This window comes from Bombus flavifrons, chromosome 4 (genome assembly GCF_040668555.2).
Source record: "Bombus flavifrons isolate JBK064 chromosome 4, iyBomFlav1_principal, whole genome shotgun sequence".
Taxonomy (NCBI): Eukaryota; Metazoa; Arthropoda; class Insecta; order Hymenoptera; family Apidae; genus Bombus; species Bombus flavifrons.
Genome location: NC_138445.1, coordinates 16140486 through 16156649, shown reverse-complemented (window position 1 = coordinate 16156649; position 16164 = coordinate 16140486). Strand labels below are relative to the sequence as shown.

The 16164-nt window shown below is 39.1% G+C and overlaps 1 protein-coding gene across 13 annotated transcripts in view; it reads right to left on the bottom strand.

The window, feature by feature from the left end:
• The window catches only part of Asap (ArfGAP domain of ASAP), a 57101-nt gene that overhangs the window by 10436 nt on the left and 30501 nt on the right, over nt 1-16164 (bottom strand). For 8 of the 13 annotated variants that reach the window (XM_069111058.1, XM_069111056.1, XM_069111063.1 and 5 more), the window contains 14 exons: nt 9983-10055; nt 7099-7244; nt 5243-5497; nt 4288-4373; nt 3862-4018; nt 3477-3741; nt 3052-3279; nt 2742-2964; nt 2469-2649; nt 1874-2149; nt 1665-1784; nt 1368-1590; nt 807-1139; nt 574-740 (listed from right to left, as the gene is read on the bottom strand). In XM_069111058.1, coding sequence (XP_068967159.1) covers nt 574-740; nt 807-1139; nt 1368-1590; nt 1665-1784; nt 1874-2149; nt 2469-2649; nt 2742-2964; nt 3052-3279; nt 3477-3741; nt 3862-4018; nt 4288-4373; nt 5243-5497; nt 7099-7244; nt 9983-10055 — 2733 coding nt within the window. The remainder of the gene's footprint in view (nt 1-573; nt 741-806; nt 1140-1367; nt 1591-1664; nt 1785-1873; nt 2150-2468; nt 2650-2741; nt 2965-3051; nt 3280-3476; nt 3742-3861; nt 4019-4287; nt 4374-5242; nt 5498-7098; nt 7245-9982; nt 10056-16164) is intronic. The other 5 variants (XM_069111061.1, XM_069111068.1, XM_069111057.1 and 2 more) reach the window with 2 other exon arrangements.

Genomic DNA, 16164 nt, shown 5'->3' with positions numbered 1-16164 from the left:
ATAACATTGTGTTAATATCTCCATAGTTAGCGTGATACGTTAATATTAACATGAACGATTTTCAAGTATAAACGGATGTATGTACATACACATGGCTTTAAAAGGATATATTAGATATCTACCAGCATCGATGTCTGATATGCGCCAAATAAAATACAAATAAAACATTATTCGCCTTAGCGACAATACATAGTCAAAAATAATAAAAAAAAAAAGATAAGTTATTCCTCGATTTCCTTAATTCAATATTTTTATAGTTCCTTTTTTTAAAAAAAGATACCCGTCATCCTATTTTCCTATTTTCTCTATTTTCGTACATACAGTCACTCGCGAAAGTATCCGATCACACATCATAGAATATTTTTATGAATATGCTTCCAATATATATCTTATACCTTCTTATATATAGATTTCCGTATCTGTTTCAAATTGTGCCAATATAATCGCGACAATCGTGTCCCGTTATAGAGATTTCAAAATCTTTTGTATACATAAAACATTTCTAGAAATGTTCGAATACTTCCGTGAGTCACTTTAAATCTTTATAAAGCTAAATCTAAGATATGAACTTACCTTGCGTGGAGGCGGAATGGGATTACCCAAGCCATGATCCGAACACATAGAGCTTAACGATTCGCTGCTACGTCCGTTGCTCAATCTCGACGAATTGATACCAGATGGGGCTGGAGGTGGAGGATTCCTCGGCCTCTGGAGCGTCGAGCTGTTTACTTTGTCCGTACCTAACGATAACAGAGAAAACCGAATAAACTTGGGGAACAGATTAGATGGGAAGGTTCCAAATTTACCCGAACTAGACGGCAGTTCGTAGAGGAGTTTGCGTGAATTTTCAAACGCACCGTGTCCCGTTGAAGAATCTCCACTGGGCGATCTTTTATGATGCTGACTGTTTAATGTATTTAACGCATGTGGTAGAGTATGTAAAGAATGCCCAGCTAAGATCGGTTCGCTCGTTGTACGGCTATGCGTTGACGCTGCTAAAGACGCGGACGAAGGTAGTGTACCGTAATGAGAGGAAGGTATACCACCTGTACTTCCGGCCGGTGGTGGTGGCGGCGCTACACGCTTCTTCAGTGATCCATGAATATTGACCGAAATATCTGGAGCCATGGGAGCAGGTACTGAAAAAGCAATAAGATTTTAATCCATAATTTGCAGGTGAAAGTGTAATATACAATAACTACTATGAAATAGATTAAAATAGAAGAGAACGGCGCGAAACCACGGCAAATATCACATCTGTGATATCTGTCGGCAAATATCGATTCTGTTTGGCCCGACTCTTTGAACTAACAATATCTGCACGGTATTCAATGCTAATTCAATATTAATTTAATACGATATCATACCAACAACAGGTTTCCTCGATTGAGGTGGTGGTGGTGGAGGCATTTGCTGCCTATTTGTCGAGGAACTTGGGGAAGAACCGCTTTGCAGGCTGTCGCAAGTGCTACTTCGACTACGTAAAGTCACTGGTGAATCTCCTGATCCGGTACCACCACCACTACCACCACCGCCTACATAAGAAGGCGGCCTACTGCGAGACTTCTTTTCAGGTGTTAAACAGCCATTCTAAAATAAACGCGCATGAATTGTTAAAACAAATGATTTCAATAACTTCTAGCCTTATTATTCTTTAAACATACCCTGTCTTCTATTATCGTTTCATCGTCAGAAAAATCAGTAGATCCTTCGTCGTGTGAAAGATTCCAATCGATGTTAACATTATCAAACAATGTTTTCTGTCTTTGTAGAGCATGACTCAACTGAGGACAATGAAACAGTTAACTGTTATTGTGTGTACATACGTACGATATTGTTATACAAATTAGATGGCAATTGTTTGATGCGTTACCAGTTCTTTACATGTGTGATGTCCCATTTCCTGAGCAATGTCAAGCGGAGTTTTATCCTGTTTATTTCGGTGTGTTGGATCAGCGCCTGCCCGTAGTAACAGCTTCATTGCTTCTGCTCTGTCGTGTCGTGCACAAAGATGTAACGCTGTTTCTCCGTCGATCGTAGTCCTATCTATACCACCCGTCGACATATTCTGCACTAGGAAATCTATAATATGTAAACTGTTTCCCATTTCGCGTAGAATCGCTAAATGTAAAGCCGTCTCGCCCAGATCCTACAGGAAAACAACGTACAATATAAGTCTTGACAAATTGTAATTTTTGGAATTATTAACATTGATTGGAACAAATTGTTTTTATGAGAGATTTTTGAATGACAGATTTATTCATTTTAATGCAATTGTATTGTCGTATTCGAGGTTTGATAAATTTTTAATACGAGCTCATTTTTTTATATAAATAAATATAAAAAAATTCCATTCTATTTTTTTTTGACATTCTATGTTTTCACGCAAAATATTTTTACTTGAGGTAATTAGCGTTCTATATCGCATCTTTTATTTTTCATTTTCAATTCGATTAAAAAAATCGTACCGAGGTAGGCAAGGGTGCTGCTAAATCCACATTTTCAGCATAGACTTGCAAAAGTTGTTGCAAGTCGCGATTATTAACGGCGTGTTCCAAATCAGAAAGGAGATCTCGTTCATCTGCACAAGTGTTCATCACGTATCTCTTATCCACATACTTGGCTCTTATAAACTCGTATCTTTCTTCCCTAAATCGCACGAATGAAACACGTTTAATCACAGAGAAACTATATGAAAATTCATACTGATATAAATTCAAATAAATCTGGTTCGCACATACATCGTAGATGATGGTGTTGGCTTGTGATTATGATGCAGTGTAGCTTCCATCACTTCGTTAAACGCCTGATTGGTCATGTGTCGTGCAAGAAGTAACTGAGCAGTGCCAACGTTGTCTAACGTTAAGGACTGTATTCTGGATATGTGCACTCCTAAGTCCCGGTGAATTCCACTACATTCTATGCATACGATTATGCCAAAATTTGTAGAGAGCCACGTAGCATCTATCGAACAGAGAAGGATCCCATTAGTTTTATATTTTTACAGATCATCAGTGAATCATGTTCATGGATACTATATACAAAATTTACCATTTTGCGATGAACAGTCGCAGCATTGATCGTTTCCAGGTAACCTCATGACACATCGTATTACAGCCTGTTGAAGTTCGACTAAACTTGGATTTCCTGTGCCAGCCTCTGCCTTGCCACTGGCATCAAATGCTCGAAGCAGGGCACGTTCCTTGCAGTTTACCAAAACGGACATCCACGCTCTCTGGTCTGCTTCGTCTTCCGCTTGAAAGTGATACGTCCTGTTGTCTGCAACGAACGGACGTCAGGTACAGATATATCAATCAAGTATAAGTACAAATATATTTCGTTATATTTTGAATTATTTGTGTAACGATATCTGAACACGAGGTGTCCAAACGCTTATGGATATTAGATATGTATTTAGGATTGTTGAAAATCTCGCCTTGAAACCTCATCGTCGATAGCTTAACAGTTCAACTTACAACTAATGAGATCGAAACCCCGTTTGTCATCCGGTACTAGCTTGATTTGACAGGTTAATAAATTCACTCTCGTTGGTGGTTTATTCTCGTCCGCGTGACAGATATCTAGATAGCCTTCGGCTTGAACCGCGCAACGTCTCTTTTGCCAAACTCTCCTCATTTTTCCTTCGCTTTTCTTCAGAAGATGCCCGGACCTGGTAACGCCGTGTTGCTTATCTCCTTGCAGCTGGTGAAGCGAATATCCTGCATTCGCGTTTACGTTCAACTGGAAATCGCATAATGATATATGACAATTGTTGATAGGATACATTAAACATTTATATAAATTGCTATCCCAATGAACCAACAGGATACGAGAATATCCTATGGAAATTGACTAATTTACCTCTTTGTCGCAACCTGAGCTTCTAAGGAGATTCCTCAGTTCTGTTAGTCGCCTTCTCTCCTCGTCTTGCGTCTGCCTGATCTTTTGCAATTTTACGCTCAGGTCCGCCACGTACGAGCCAAAGTGTTCGATGGTTTTTAGGCCGTCTTGAAAGTAACTGTAGAATACAGAAACGATGTAAAACGTAAAAGGCTATCTAATTTTCTTTTCTAATTGATTTTCAAAGATTTTCAAAGACAGAAAGAAGGGTATTTAAAGAACGTTTCAAAAGAGATGTGTTCCTATATCATGGAATAAAATTTAGATAATTCAGCTTCTAACAGAGAATGAAAGGTATCGTTGAGAATCGTGTTACTGGAGAGATTTGTTGTAATTCTTGAAAAATTATATTACGTACAGCGTTGTAAAATAAAATATCGCACTTACTTGGTTTGTGCATGATAATATTCGACTAGATGCTGAAGCAGTTCAATTCCTTTCTTCGTTTTAATTTCGTTCACTTTTATAAGATACTGCGAAACAGAAACACACAACGTATATAAGAATATCATAATTTACATCTGCATCCATATAGCATCATTTACATATTAATTTTCAGAATTTTACATTACCATTTCCTTCGCCGATATCTCGAAATCGATAAATTAATACGTATTACCTTAATTACCTACGTATTACGATTTCTTTTTTTCCCTTTCTTATCTGAGAATAATTCATTGGAAATTGACGCAAAGGAATTAATTGAATATCGTTCGGTAGAATAAACTATAATCTACGCAAGGACGTGGCGCCTACCAGCTAAAAATAATTTCGCGTTCTGTCTTTGTTTTCCGAGTAATTAATCTGTAGTTTGCCCTTGTATGCATAATCAGCGCAACATGTGAACAACAAGCGGCAATCTACTTGGAAATTTCCAGGTTTCCATCAATCTCCGATCGTGACTCATCGAATTAATTTTTGTTCGTCCGCGAAACCTCGTTTGTAAGAACGTCTCCAGTTTAAAAGCCCGAGGACAGCAAACTAATTCGATTCGACAAGCTTGAAATTCGAAACTCTAACGGGGGCAAAGATCGAAGACGTATCATACGAGATTTCGCGATAGAAAATTATTCGTTCGAACGTGCGAAGCGCAAAATTCGAAATCGAAGCTTTAGCATCAAAATTTTGTCACGTGCTCCTGATGTCTAAAGTTTCGTTTTTTCTTTCTCTTCTTTTTTTCCTTTTTTTTTTTTTTGTTCCAAAGCGATTACAAAAGAACGTGTTTCCCTCGTTGAGTCGGTTTGTTCGGCAGGCCAGAAAAATCACAGCGATCGTCGCGTAATAAGCATACAACGTGAACGTATTATAGTCGGCTGTTGCAGATCTGTTTCGGCGGCCTCACCTCGCACATTTGCAATTGAAACAATCTTCTCTCCTTCTCCATCTCGTCGGCGATCTCGGCCGGCGTCACTTCCGTTCGAATGAGGCCAGCCTCTTTCGCGTGCTGCTTCTTTTCCTTCTCGATTTTCGCGTATTTAGCCTCGTAATCTTTCCACGCCTTTTCGAACGGCCTTTTCAAGTCGCCTTTCACGCCTCGCAGATCACCCTTCAGCACCGAGTCCAGGGGAAACATCACGATGTTGTTGATGTTCTGCATCTGTTCAACGAGATTTCAGATTAACAGGTTGTTATCCTTGTTATTTATTTCATTCAAGGCAGCGTCAAGCATTTCCCGTTCTCGTCGCTGGCGATTCATCGCAAGACACGCGACAAGATTATACATAAAAACAAAGAAAAAAGAAAAAAAGGAGGAGGCGAAGTGTAAAATACAAGAAGGCTAGAGTTACAAACTTAGTATTAATATAATTATGATATAATTATGTATTAATTATATTAATATATTGTTTTACTATATAATATTATTATACAATACATAATTATATTAATTTAATATTTGTATATCGTATATTACGTAATATATAATAATAATAGAAATAACGATGCAATAATAATATAGTCAATTATGTATTAATTATATAACAGGTTGAATAAATAAATAAACAAACCTAACCTACAAACGATATGATACAGCGCCATTGTAATCGGCGATACAAATTAATATCAATTTTGAGAAAATAAAAAATCCCGCGATACCCCTCTTATGGTCTAGTCGCCATTATGGCGACTGAATCTCGTTTGGAAGACCAAATTTAACCTCACATTAGTAAACGTTACCACACTCGAGAAGATGATGTACACAGACGGAATACAGCCGCAGTGATTGCACTTATTTGGCTCAATTTTAGTCACGGGATGAGAGCGTGTTCAGCTTAGCGCGGCGAATTCCAAGTCTGGTGAGAATAACTTGCTCTTTCCTCTGTGGAAAACAGCCGTTCTGGTCTTCTATCGAATACTTAATCGAACATGGCTTTCAAGAAGAACCGAAGAACCTCCAACGCGTAGTTTTCATCGGTCTAACCGAAAGTTGAGAATTTTTCCAGAGTTTCGTTGCCGATTGTGTAATTCTGATTTTGGAAACGACGAATGGAAGAAGAACACGAGCAGCGTATTAGGAGGCAGATCAGCGAGACGCTTGGAAATTTGATTTCTTCGGATGAAAATCGAGGTGGTAGGAAATTTCAGCAACTGGCAAGAGAACTGACTTTTACGGCAGTCTGACGATTAAATATCTTGAAGATACTCGAAGAATTCAGAAAACCCAGCGTGTAATTCGAACGCGTAACTGATACTTAGACGCCGAGGAGAATAAAACCGAGAATTTCGGCTTCGGTGAAAAATTCGTTAAAAGCAAATTATATCGAACCTGTACACAGCCAATTAAAAACGGAACACGTTTGTGGTAGAAAACTCGAATGGTAGAACCGTATTCTCCGTTGATGGAAATTGTAACGTATCGAGGTATTATAATATATTTACTTTAATATTAAGTTGTTCGAAAAGAGTCTTTCTTTTACAGACACGTCTTTTACAACGATGCATCTTTATACAAACATGAAACCTAATCTGTCAAACGTTGTAATCTTTATCTTGATAGGAGGAAATGAATCATACGTAATTCGACAAAGTAATATAAAACGAAAAATGTTGTACATCCATTATTTCCTTATAAAACCAAATAAACCTTTCGAACGACCTAATAATAAGATATTCATCGTTAAACCAGCGTCGAACGTAAACGTATGGTTGGTCGGATCGAAGGATTGTTATGGAACCGCGTGTGAAGATGTTGGCACAAACCAGAGTTTTCATGAGGGCGCTCAATTCCTTCGTGACGACGGCGAACTTTAAGAAAGCAGCGCCGATATCCGGTTCCTGTTCTTTCAAGGCTGCATCCCCGAGCCTTTCCAGTGCCCTTCCAAGGTACACCTCGTTATCGACGTGAGCTGCAACACAAAAACCACACAAACATCGCTATTTATCTCCGATTAATTTTCTGTGTAATTTTTTACACGGTAGAAACCTCTGCTACGCAAAGTCGGATTATCGAAACATTCCAGCCTTTGCTCGATCGTTAACCGCGTCGTTCTTTCTCGATTGCTTTATTACTGCAACTTTTTTTATTATGTTAACACTTTACCGACCGCTAGCGGTTCAACGGCATACGCACGTCCGACCGGCAGCACAGGCGCAGATTCTCCCTGGCGCTGGCTCTGTTTCGGTTTACACTCTTCAATATCATTCTTTTCGTTCATCGCGAACGGTAAGTTTTTCAAATTGGTATAAATCTGTGACAGCTTACAAAGCAACGCAACTGACGCAACTGAGCAAGGTACCTTAGTACTAAATAACAAATTACTGCTCAAATAATGAGAAAGATCGTCGACGACAAAAAGTCGATTAGTAGGCTATCGGTCGGTAAGCGTCGGCGACAGAAAACCGATTAATCGCCTATCGGTCGGTAAAGTGTTAATACAACGTTAATAAGAAAGTTGATCTACCGTTAACTACTTGGACGTTGATTTTGCTGTGTGGGATTTTTACTCGCTGAAATCCAACGTTTGGAAAACTTATCTCTTCGATTTGCCCGGATAAGGTCTTCAATGAGGATCGTTGCGCGTATCGTTTTCAGCGGTTTCGATTCGAGGATCTTAGACGAGTTCGCTTTTCATATTTTCATACTGCGCGCTGTATCGCATATATTTTCATATTTTCATCGCAACGTTGCTATAGCCGCGTAAACAGCCGCGGTATAATTATCGCAGACGCAACGATCATCGGTTTTCCAGCTTAATTGTGCAACCAAACGCACCAAATGCACGAAACGCACGAGACTAACAACACCGAGAAAAAAAGAGAAAAAGAAATATAGAAAAGAAAAGGAAGAAAAGAGGTTGGAACTTGTTACTCTAACGCGAATCTGTCACGACACGTACGTTCGTTATCTGTAAACTGCATCTTCTTCTTGCACGTTAATACGCGATTCTAATCTGCGACTATCCAAATTTCGTAACCCGTGTTCCTCTTTCTTCCTGCAACGTACGACATTAGCATAATTCTCGAGATCTCGACGATTTCTTCGCAGCTGTGCAATTAATCGCAGATCGAATTAATTAAGGAGGCGTGCACGAGAGTATACATTATGCAAATTTTACTTAAAGCTCAGGCAATTTTTTTTAAGCGAGAAGTTTCGCTTGAATTTTTTTCCACGAGCAACGAGATCGCGCGATCTATCGAATATAATTGTGTAATTAGATTTGTCAAGAAACAGCGATCTCTGATTGTTAGCGTATCCCTGTATTCGAGTATTAATTAAAACGTCTTCGTCGCTGCGTTGAAGGTAATTTCGCCAACCAGGTCGGGTTATAGTTTCGAGTGAAATTAAAAAAAAAAAAAAAAAAAAAAAATAAAAAGAAAAAGAAGAGAAAAAATCGGAGTGGAGAATTTGAAGCACGAATACTTTTTGTCTGCTTGTAAAATTTCCCAGCAATTTTTCTCTCCATGTTCTCTACCTCTCTTATTAAAATTCTATTAATTTCAACGAACTAAGCTTCGACGTGAATTTCATTCGACAACGATATTCTCGGCGACAGGATATTAAATTCGTGACAGTGTTCATTATCGTTGTATGTTTCTGAATGTACAATATTCGTGTTAATAAGTTTATAATTACGTTTGGTAGCCAGCTGGTATATCAAACGCAGATTGTTCGCCTCAGTTACGGAATACGTTGAAATCACGAGATCCTCGGCAAAGAGAATACGTATTTGTATGTAATTATTCTGTTTCCCAGTTGCGTCAAGCTGTATCGTATTTAACGTGACAAATGCAAGTCTGCGCTTGTTCTGTGCCGATTTCCATATCTCCTTTCGTTTCAACGCCACAGCTATCGATTTATAACGCGTTTCTAAACGAACTGTAAACGTAAATAATTAATAACTACATCCACGTATTTTATACATTTACGTATACGGTTTACGCGTCACTTACGCACGTTAATTGGCCTACGTTATGCAAAAATCTACCAACCTTCGACCAGCTGAATCTGAGCGAATTTAATTCGAGGATTTTCATTCGAGAGAAAAAAGGTAGCTTCGTTTCTTCCGGGTATATGTATTTTATCTACAGGGTGGTTGGCAACTGGTGGTACAAGCGGAAAGGGGGTGATTCTACGCGAAAAAAGAAGTCGAAAATATAGAATAACAATTTTTCGTTCGAGGCTTTGTTTTCGAGAAAATCGACTTTGAATTTTCGCTCGGTACGCGTGCGGTACGTTATAACGGATCTCACTGTAGATTGTTGTCTCGATGGAAAAATTTTAAAAATTAGAAAAAAAATTTTTATTCTATATTTTCGATTTCTTTTTTTTTTAATTTTTTTTTAATTTTTCCATCAAAACAACGATCTACAATGAGACGTAATAAAGTGCACGCGTACCGAGCGGAAATTCAAAGTCGATTTTCTCGAAAACAAAGCCTCAAACGAAAAATTTGTATTCTATATTTTCGACTTCTTTTTTCGCGTAGGATCACCCCCTTTCCGCTTGTACCACCAATTACCAACCACCCTGTATATTCGCGATAACAAGCAAATCGGAACATTTAAGCCAAATAAATAAATAAATAAAACATTTATCGCAACAGTCTGTTGAATTTCCAAATTTCCGAACAATCGTGACACTCACCGTTTCCAGAGTTGTGGATGGCTTTGATCGCCTTCTTCAGCTTCGTTAGACCATCTCTGTCGAAGTCCAGCGTCTGCAACAATTACGTAAAAAATTAGGTAAACACCGTCCGACTCGTAATTCTTCTTATTGCGCGATGTGGATCGTACGGTCGAGTGAAAGGAGACACGCGCTTCTCCTTTATAATCATCGAACAATGGAAACGGGGTTATGCACTGTTTGTTTCCATTGTGTCGACGTGTTACATTAAAAGTCAATTAATTGAGACCGACACCGTTGACCTTGAATCTTTTAAACCGCTCAAGTACGACGACGTAACACTAAATGATTTATGTTTGACTCGCGGCAAACGTAACAGGAGAGCCGAATTCGATTTCAATTTGGATGGTGGATTTAGCGCGTGTGTTTTCTATTTAGAGACGCGCGGCAAGAAAGAATTTTTACTACAACTGTAGCGGAATGCATTTAAACGAATTTGTGTCATCGATCACTGGCAAAAAAAGATGGGGTATCATCGGATGATATTTCGTTCGTTAGTATCTGCTTTATCTTAATTATACGCGTATACACGATAACGTAGATCGCATGTAGATAACGGCATTACCGATAATTAGTACACGTTCATCGACAACGTGTAAGACAATTAATCGTACAATTTTTCGCTATCGATAATGCTTGTCAGCGACAAAAATAAAAATCGAACCGACGACAATGATTATTGACGTAGTCGAAGAAAATCTTAATCATTCACGATGATGGTTATTATTCGGAACAATTAAATATTAGTACTTCTTTAATCGTTTCATTTTTATTTATTCGTGTATCCGGTTTATCGACAAGTAGCTTCGATTTAAATAAAAAATTATGTTTCAGTCGATGGATCTCGTGCGAGAAACGTTTAAAAGAACCGTTATTTTGGATGTCTGATTTTAACTAACGCTCATTCGCACGTTATAAACGCACGATTTCTAAGCGAACAGAATCTCGGCCGAATTAATCTTCGTTACTCTCGAATAAAATTCATCTTTACATTTTCGAAAATTTTATCTGCAAATGTGATTTCTATGCGTATTATCATTGCACCATTGAGAACGAATAACGGCACGAGCTATTTCTTTTTCTTTTTTTACTGCAGTCAACCGATACCAAATTATCTGACGTCTTATCGTTATTGACTTCTGTTTCAGTTTCCGGCCCGTAATTTGCAGTATTGCGAATCGTTCGTTTTATTTTGGTCGAACGCTGCGATGACCTGTGCGAACGATGGTTCGAAAACGCTTCATCGTCAAGTGCTCTCCATTGTACGAAATACCCAATTTTCTCGCGATTTCTCTTAATGAAATACCCTCTTTGTACACTATAATAATGGCATAGCCGAGCTCCTTATGCCAATCCTCTTGGCTCTGTGCTACTTCGACTTCGCGCTCGAACAATATTTTTCAACGAGTTTCCTTGTCCGTTTCGAAAACGAAAAAGTTCTATTTTATTTTCTTACTTTCCCACGAGGAATCACGCCGTGCCCGCTTCTACGTGTAATTCTGTATGCACGTATACGACTAAATCGCTAATACTTATTGCACCATATGTTTATACATATACGCATATTATATACAGATATAAAGAGGGAAAAGTAAAGACTACGTTGACGGTAAAGGCAAACGAAGCAAAGAAATCATAAAGATAGAAAGGATAGTAAAGAGAAAGAATATTTATCGTGTACGTTGAAACGTATATCATAAAATATGAATTTCCTCTGCAATACGAAGAACAGCGAAATTCAATATTTACAATCCGGTTCAGCACGAGATTCCATGGGAAAGGTATCTGTTGCGTATTATACCGACGTTTTTCATCTGTACATCTCGTGCTCTGATACAAACGTAGCCAGATGTATTTTTCATATATCAAACGATTTTATCAAAACTCTGAATTATTTCGACCGCCTTTTCCGCCTCTTTGTGCGATACGTACAAAGACGGAGTGGACGTATGTCCAGTGGACTCGAGCGATCAGAAATTCCATGCGAACACCGTCGCCGACTGAGACTGCGCAGCCCACAGCGCCAAGTAACTTGCAAAATACACACGGAGCTACGTGCGCGAGTCTGATTTCACGTACAGTAACACGGAGGATGGGAATAAAAATTCGCCCGGCAGGCAACAAACAGTTCCGCCGGTTCGATCAGGAAATTGCACGGGGATCCTCTGGCGGTGCTTGTAAGCAGCTGGCGAGGATATTGCCGAGGTCGAGTACGCAGCATCGAGGACGCCGCGAAAGGCCGGCGAGCCGCCAGGAGGAAAAGCAACGACGACGAGAAAAAGGAATTGCCGTGCGCGCGGAGCGAAGCAACGATACATTTTATCGGCTCACGCTCCGTCGAGCAGAAGATTCGCCTATCTTCGTTCCACGCGCTTCTTATCGAGCGATTTTTACGTTTCGCGCCGCGCTTTCACCATTTTCAATAAACCCGAACGCGAACAAGCAGAACCGTGGAAAGGGCAGAGAAAGATAGTCGGCGATGCAACGAAGCAAGTTGCGAATACAGCGGCGCTCGCCACTCTTCCAACACGGAAAACTCAAATACGTACGTGTACGCGTACAAGCAATTTAGCTTTGGCGAACGAAGGTCGGTGAATTCGATACGAATCGTACTTCGTTTTTCATTTTCTGACTGTCGATGCTGTAGGATTCAAAGAACGTGACTCTGAACTCGAATCCGACACTGGTCCCGATCCGGTGGTAATTACAGATTTTCATGGCGTTGTTTAACCGTTTGTTTGAGTCTCAAGCAGCGCGATCGCGCTGTTTAAATTTTGTGTCGAATAGTCGCAGTACATTTGAACGCTACACGGACGACTGACGGTATTTTGTATTTCATTGTTATCTTCTCAATAATTTTTTTTGAAAACTTGAAATATTTATAAACTAATAGTACGCATATATAATAATACAGATGTATTTTATAAAATAACAAACATGACTTCTCTTTGCAATGAATTAAGGCAAGCGCTATCGCGCTGTTCGCGATTTTTCAACCCTGTTTTTTCAAAGACCCCTGGGACTCAAACGGTTAAAACAGATTGCACCTACTTTATCGCCCGATCGTGGCGATCGTCGTCGATCGCGAAACTTTTTCCTCGTCTCGCGCTTATCGTTTGCTTTTCTCGTCTGTAATTTGCCTGCGAGATCTGCCTGGACGCTTTCTCGCGCGGTTTCGCGTCTCTTTCGAATCCACGCTCTTCCTTGTCGTCGAAACGATCACGCTTAAGCGGTAACCGCACTCCGCGCATCGCTTCGGACAAAACTCGCCGAGAACGCATCGATTTCTACGGCTGAATCAATCATCACAAACCACGTTTTCGAAAGTATAGCTGACGAGAGCTCCTCCTGCGTGCGTATTTCTTATATTCACGGATTTGAAAAATGCTATGGCGTGGTTGTCGAACTTACCATCCGATGATATTATTATTTTTAAACTTTCGACACGTCGTCGATAAAAGTCATCGGATTTCAGGCCACGATCGGTATCTCAGATAACGAAAAAGACGACCAGGTTGCCAAACAGATAGACAGACAGCCACGTGCTATAGCATTTCAGATAAATGCTAATAAAAAAAAATGTTCTTCGTTCGTCGAGAGACGTTGCTAGACGTCCGGCAAGAATTTTTCGTTCTTAAGCAGATGGAAAAATGACAATTTTTCGGCATCCACCTTTACGCGTGCGTTTAATACGAGGGATTATAAAATACTTTTTCGTTCCAACTTCGCGAATTTTACTTCGTCCGCCACATTCGAGACGAGGTATCATCTAAAGGTACGTGCTCGAATTGCAGCGATATTACGATTGGACAAGCAACATTTCCTCATGCGATCCTAATTCGACGGTGAAAGAAGCATACACACGGCTTTATATTAGACTAGCTCTTGTATACTCTCGATGAAAATTTTATTCGACGTTTCTTTCGCTAGCAATCACCTTCCTAGGATAATTCCGGTTGGTAAAAGAAGAATCTGTGCAATGTACGAGCTCGTTCGAGTAAGAGGAAAGCGCGCCCCTGGAGCCCCAAACGCTAAACTCTACTTGCGTAAATGCACGAAAAACAGGATCATGTTCCAAGTTATCGATTATATCGAAAAACATGTCGAATTATATGAAAAAGATCGAAGATTTAGACAGGGAGGATCTTTTATATTCCGTTACTTTCTTTCCGACGCACGGCAAAAGAAAGAAAGAAATGGGGGAGAAAGCCTGCAACAAACGGTAAAATGACTTTTCTAATCTTGAAAATTAAAGCGTATCCTAATAAAATTCTTCTTTCTTGATCAATAAAAGCTAAAAATAACGTGTAATTTTGATTCCCATCCCTGAAGAATCATCCTGTTTAAAGAACATTGTTCGTTGTACAAAAGAATTGTGTTCGTTAGTGGACTTTTCCCTTATCCAATCGAGCTGGTATTTTTTCACAGCTCGCTCTCTCATTAATTGACCCTGAAACCCAAAACCTTGGAAAGAATTTTCATCAAGAATAAATAAGAGGCGTTCTAGTGTATACATATTGAACTGGATTCCATCGCTACGGTAGAGGCGCGCGCTCCTGCAATCCTTATCGATCCCGATGATAGCAGCGTACGAGAGAAGCTTCGAATAAAAAAAAAAAAAAAAAAAAAAAAAATACGAAAAAAGAAGGAAAGAAAAAAAGAAGAGAAGAAGATGGCAATTAAACCCTCGATTTTATATGTGAATGTATGGGAACGCGATGAATCTCAGAGGCGAACGCTTCGCTCGGTGGAGTATCTGAAATTGAAATCTCGTTTCTGTATACGAGCTTGTCTATCTCTCTGTTTAACCAGTGACATCGTGAGATGTGATTTTTTTGAAATAGAAATTGCAGCGAGGTGTTTAACTTGGATTAGAACGTTTCATGCCGCGTTATAACTACGACAGAGGAAGGGACTTTAATTTATTTGAGAACATAGAAGAATCGCGTCAAAATTTAGTAGTTGTACTCGTATAATTGACGGTTCTCGATCTGTCAACTATTCTTCCTATTGAAAATTGAATTATAATTCAATTCGGTTAGTTTCGATTAATCTGCTTTGCCCGAAGAATGAAATTGTTTCGCTTGGGAATTCATCGGATGGTAAACAGCGAATAAAATTCGATGGACAGTTGTTGGCATCGGAAATTGCAAAATGCGAAATATTCTGACGAAGATATATTTTACAGCGTGTAGATAAATTCTACGCGCTTATTATTATTATTAAAAAAGAGAGAAAAATGGAAAGGAATTTATTATTCACCCTATATTGCATCCAATCGTAGAAAACGTTTTGCAATTTTGCATGTGAAACATTCTACGTGTAAACGTTTCAAAATTGATCCAATTTCGGTATTTAACCTGACTTCACAAAATGACACGATGAGTGAGCAATCAGAAAGCGAGAAGCTACAAGTTACTTAGAATTGCTAAACTTTGTGAATCGCGCCTTGTAAATGTTTCATTTATAATTTCTAAATTTCTAATATCAACCTATTTTTTTTTCAATTAAAGGCAATGTAAAATTCCAAGTACACTTATCTCTGTATTCGTGACATTTTCTTGCGATGAATGATCTTAGTAAATCGTTTACTTTCGATACAAATAACGCGTTCGAGACGAGAAGAATATCTGTTGTTCGAGTTGCTCCACGTTACATCAACTTGCCCGTTATAACCGAAATAGTCACGCGTTCCAGAGGGGAAACAATGATATTAATTAATTCAACGACTTCCTGGCTGACATTAATTAACGCAAGAAAGCCGCGTTTAAGCCTTCAATTACGTATTTTAATTGGTTGGTGGTGCGACAAAAGCCGTGAACGACGCGTCGATCGTTAACCGACCGATGGCACCACGTTAAACAGTAAATTAACTCGCCAGTATAGTCGTAAAATTTCTTAATTACCGCGTGACGATAAGAAGATGTGTTTGATAAGAGGAGTGTTCGGGGCTTCGAGGGTCAACTGTCTGATAAATGTAAAATATGAAATCAACCTTTTCTCGAAACTTTTAGTGCGAAACGTGAGAAGATTGTACGTGTATTTACGAGCAACTTGGATACAGTTAGCGGAAGAGATACAATAACGACGTTGTAGTGGACAACCTTTTATTCTCAGTTTTACCATACTGAGCTATTTAAGCA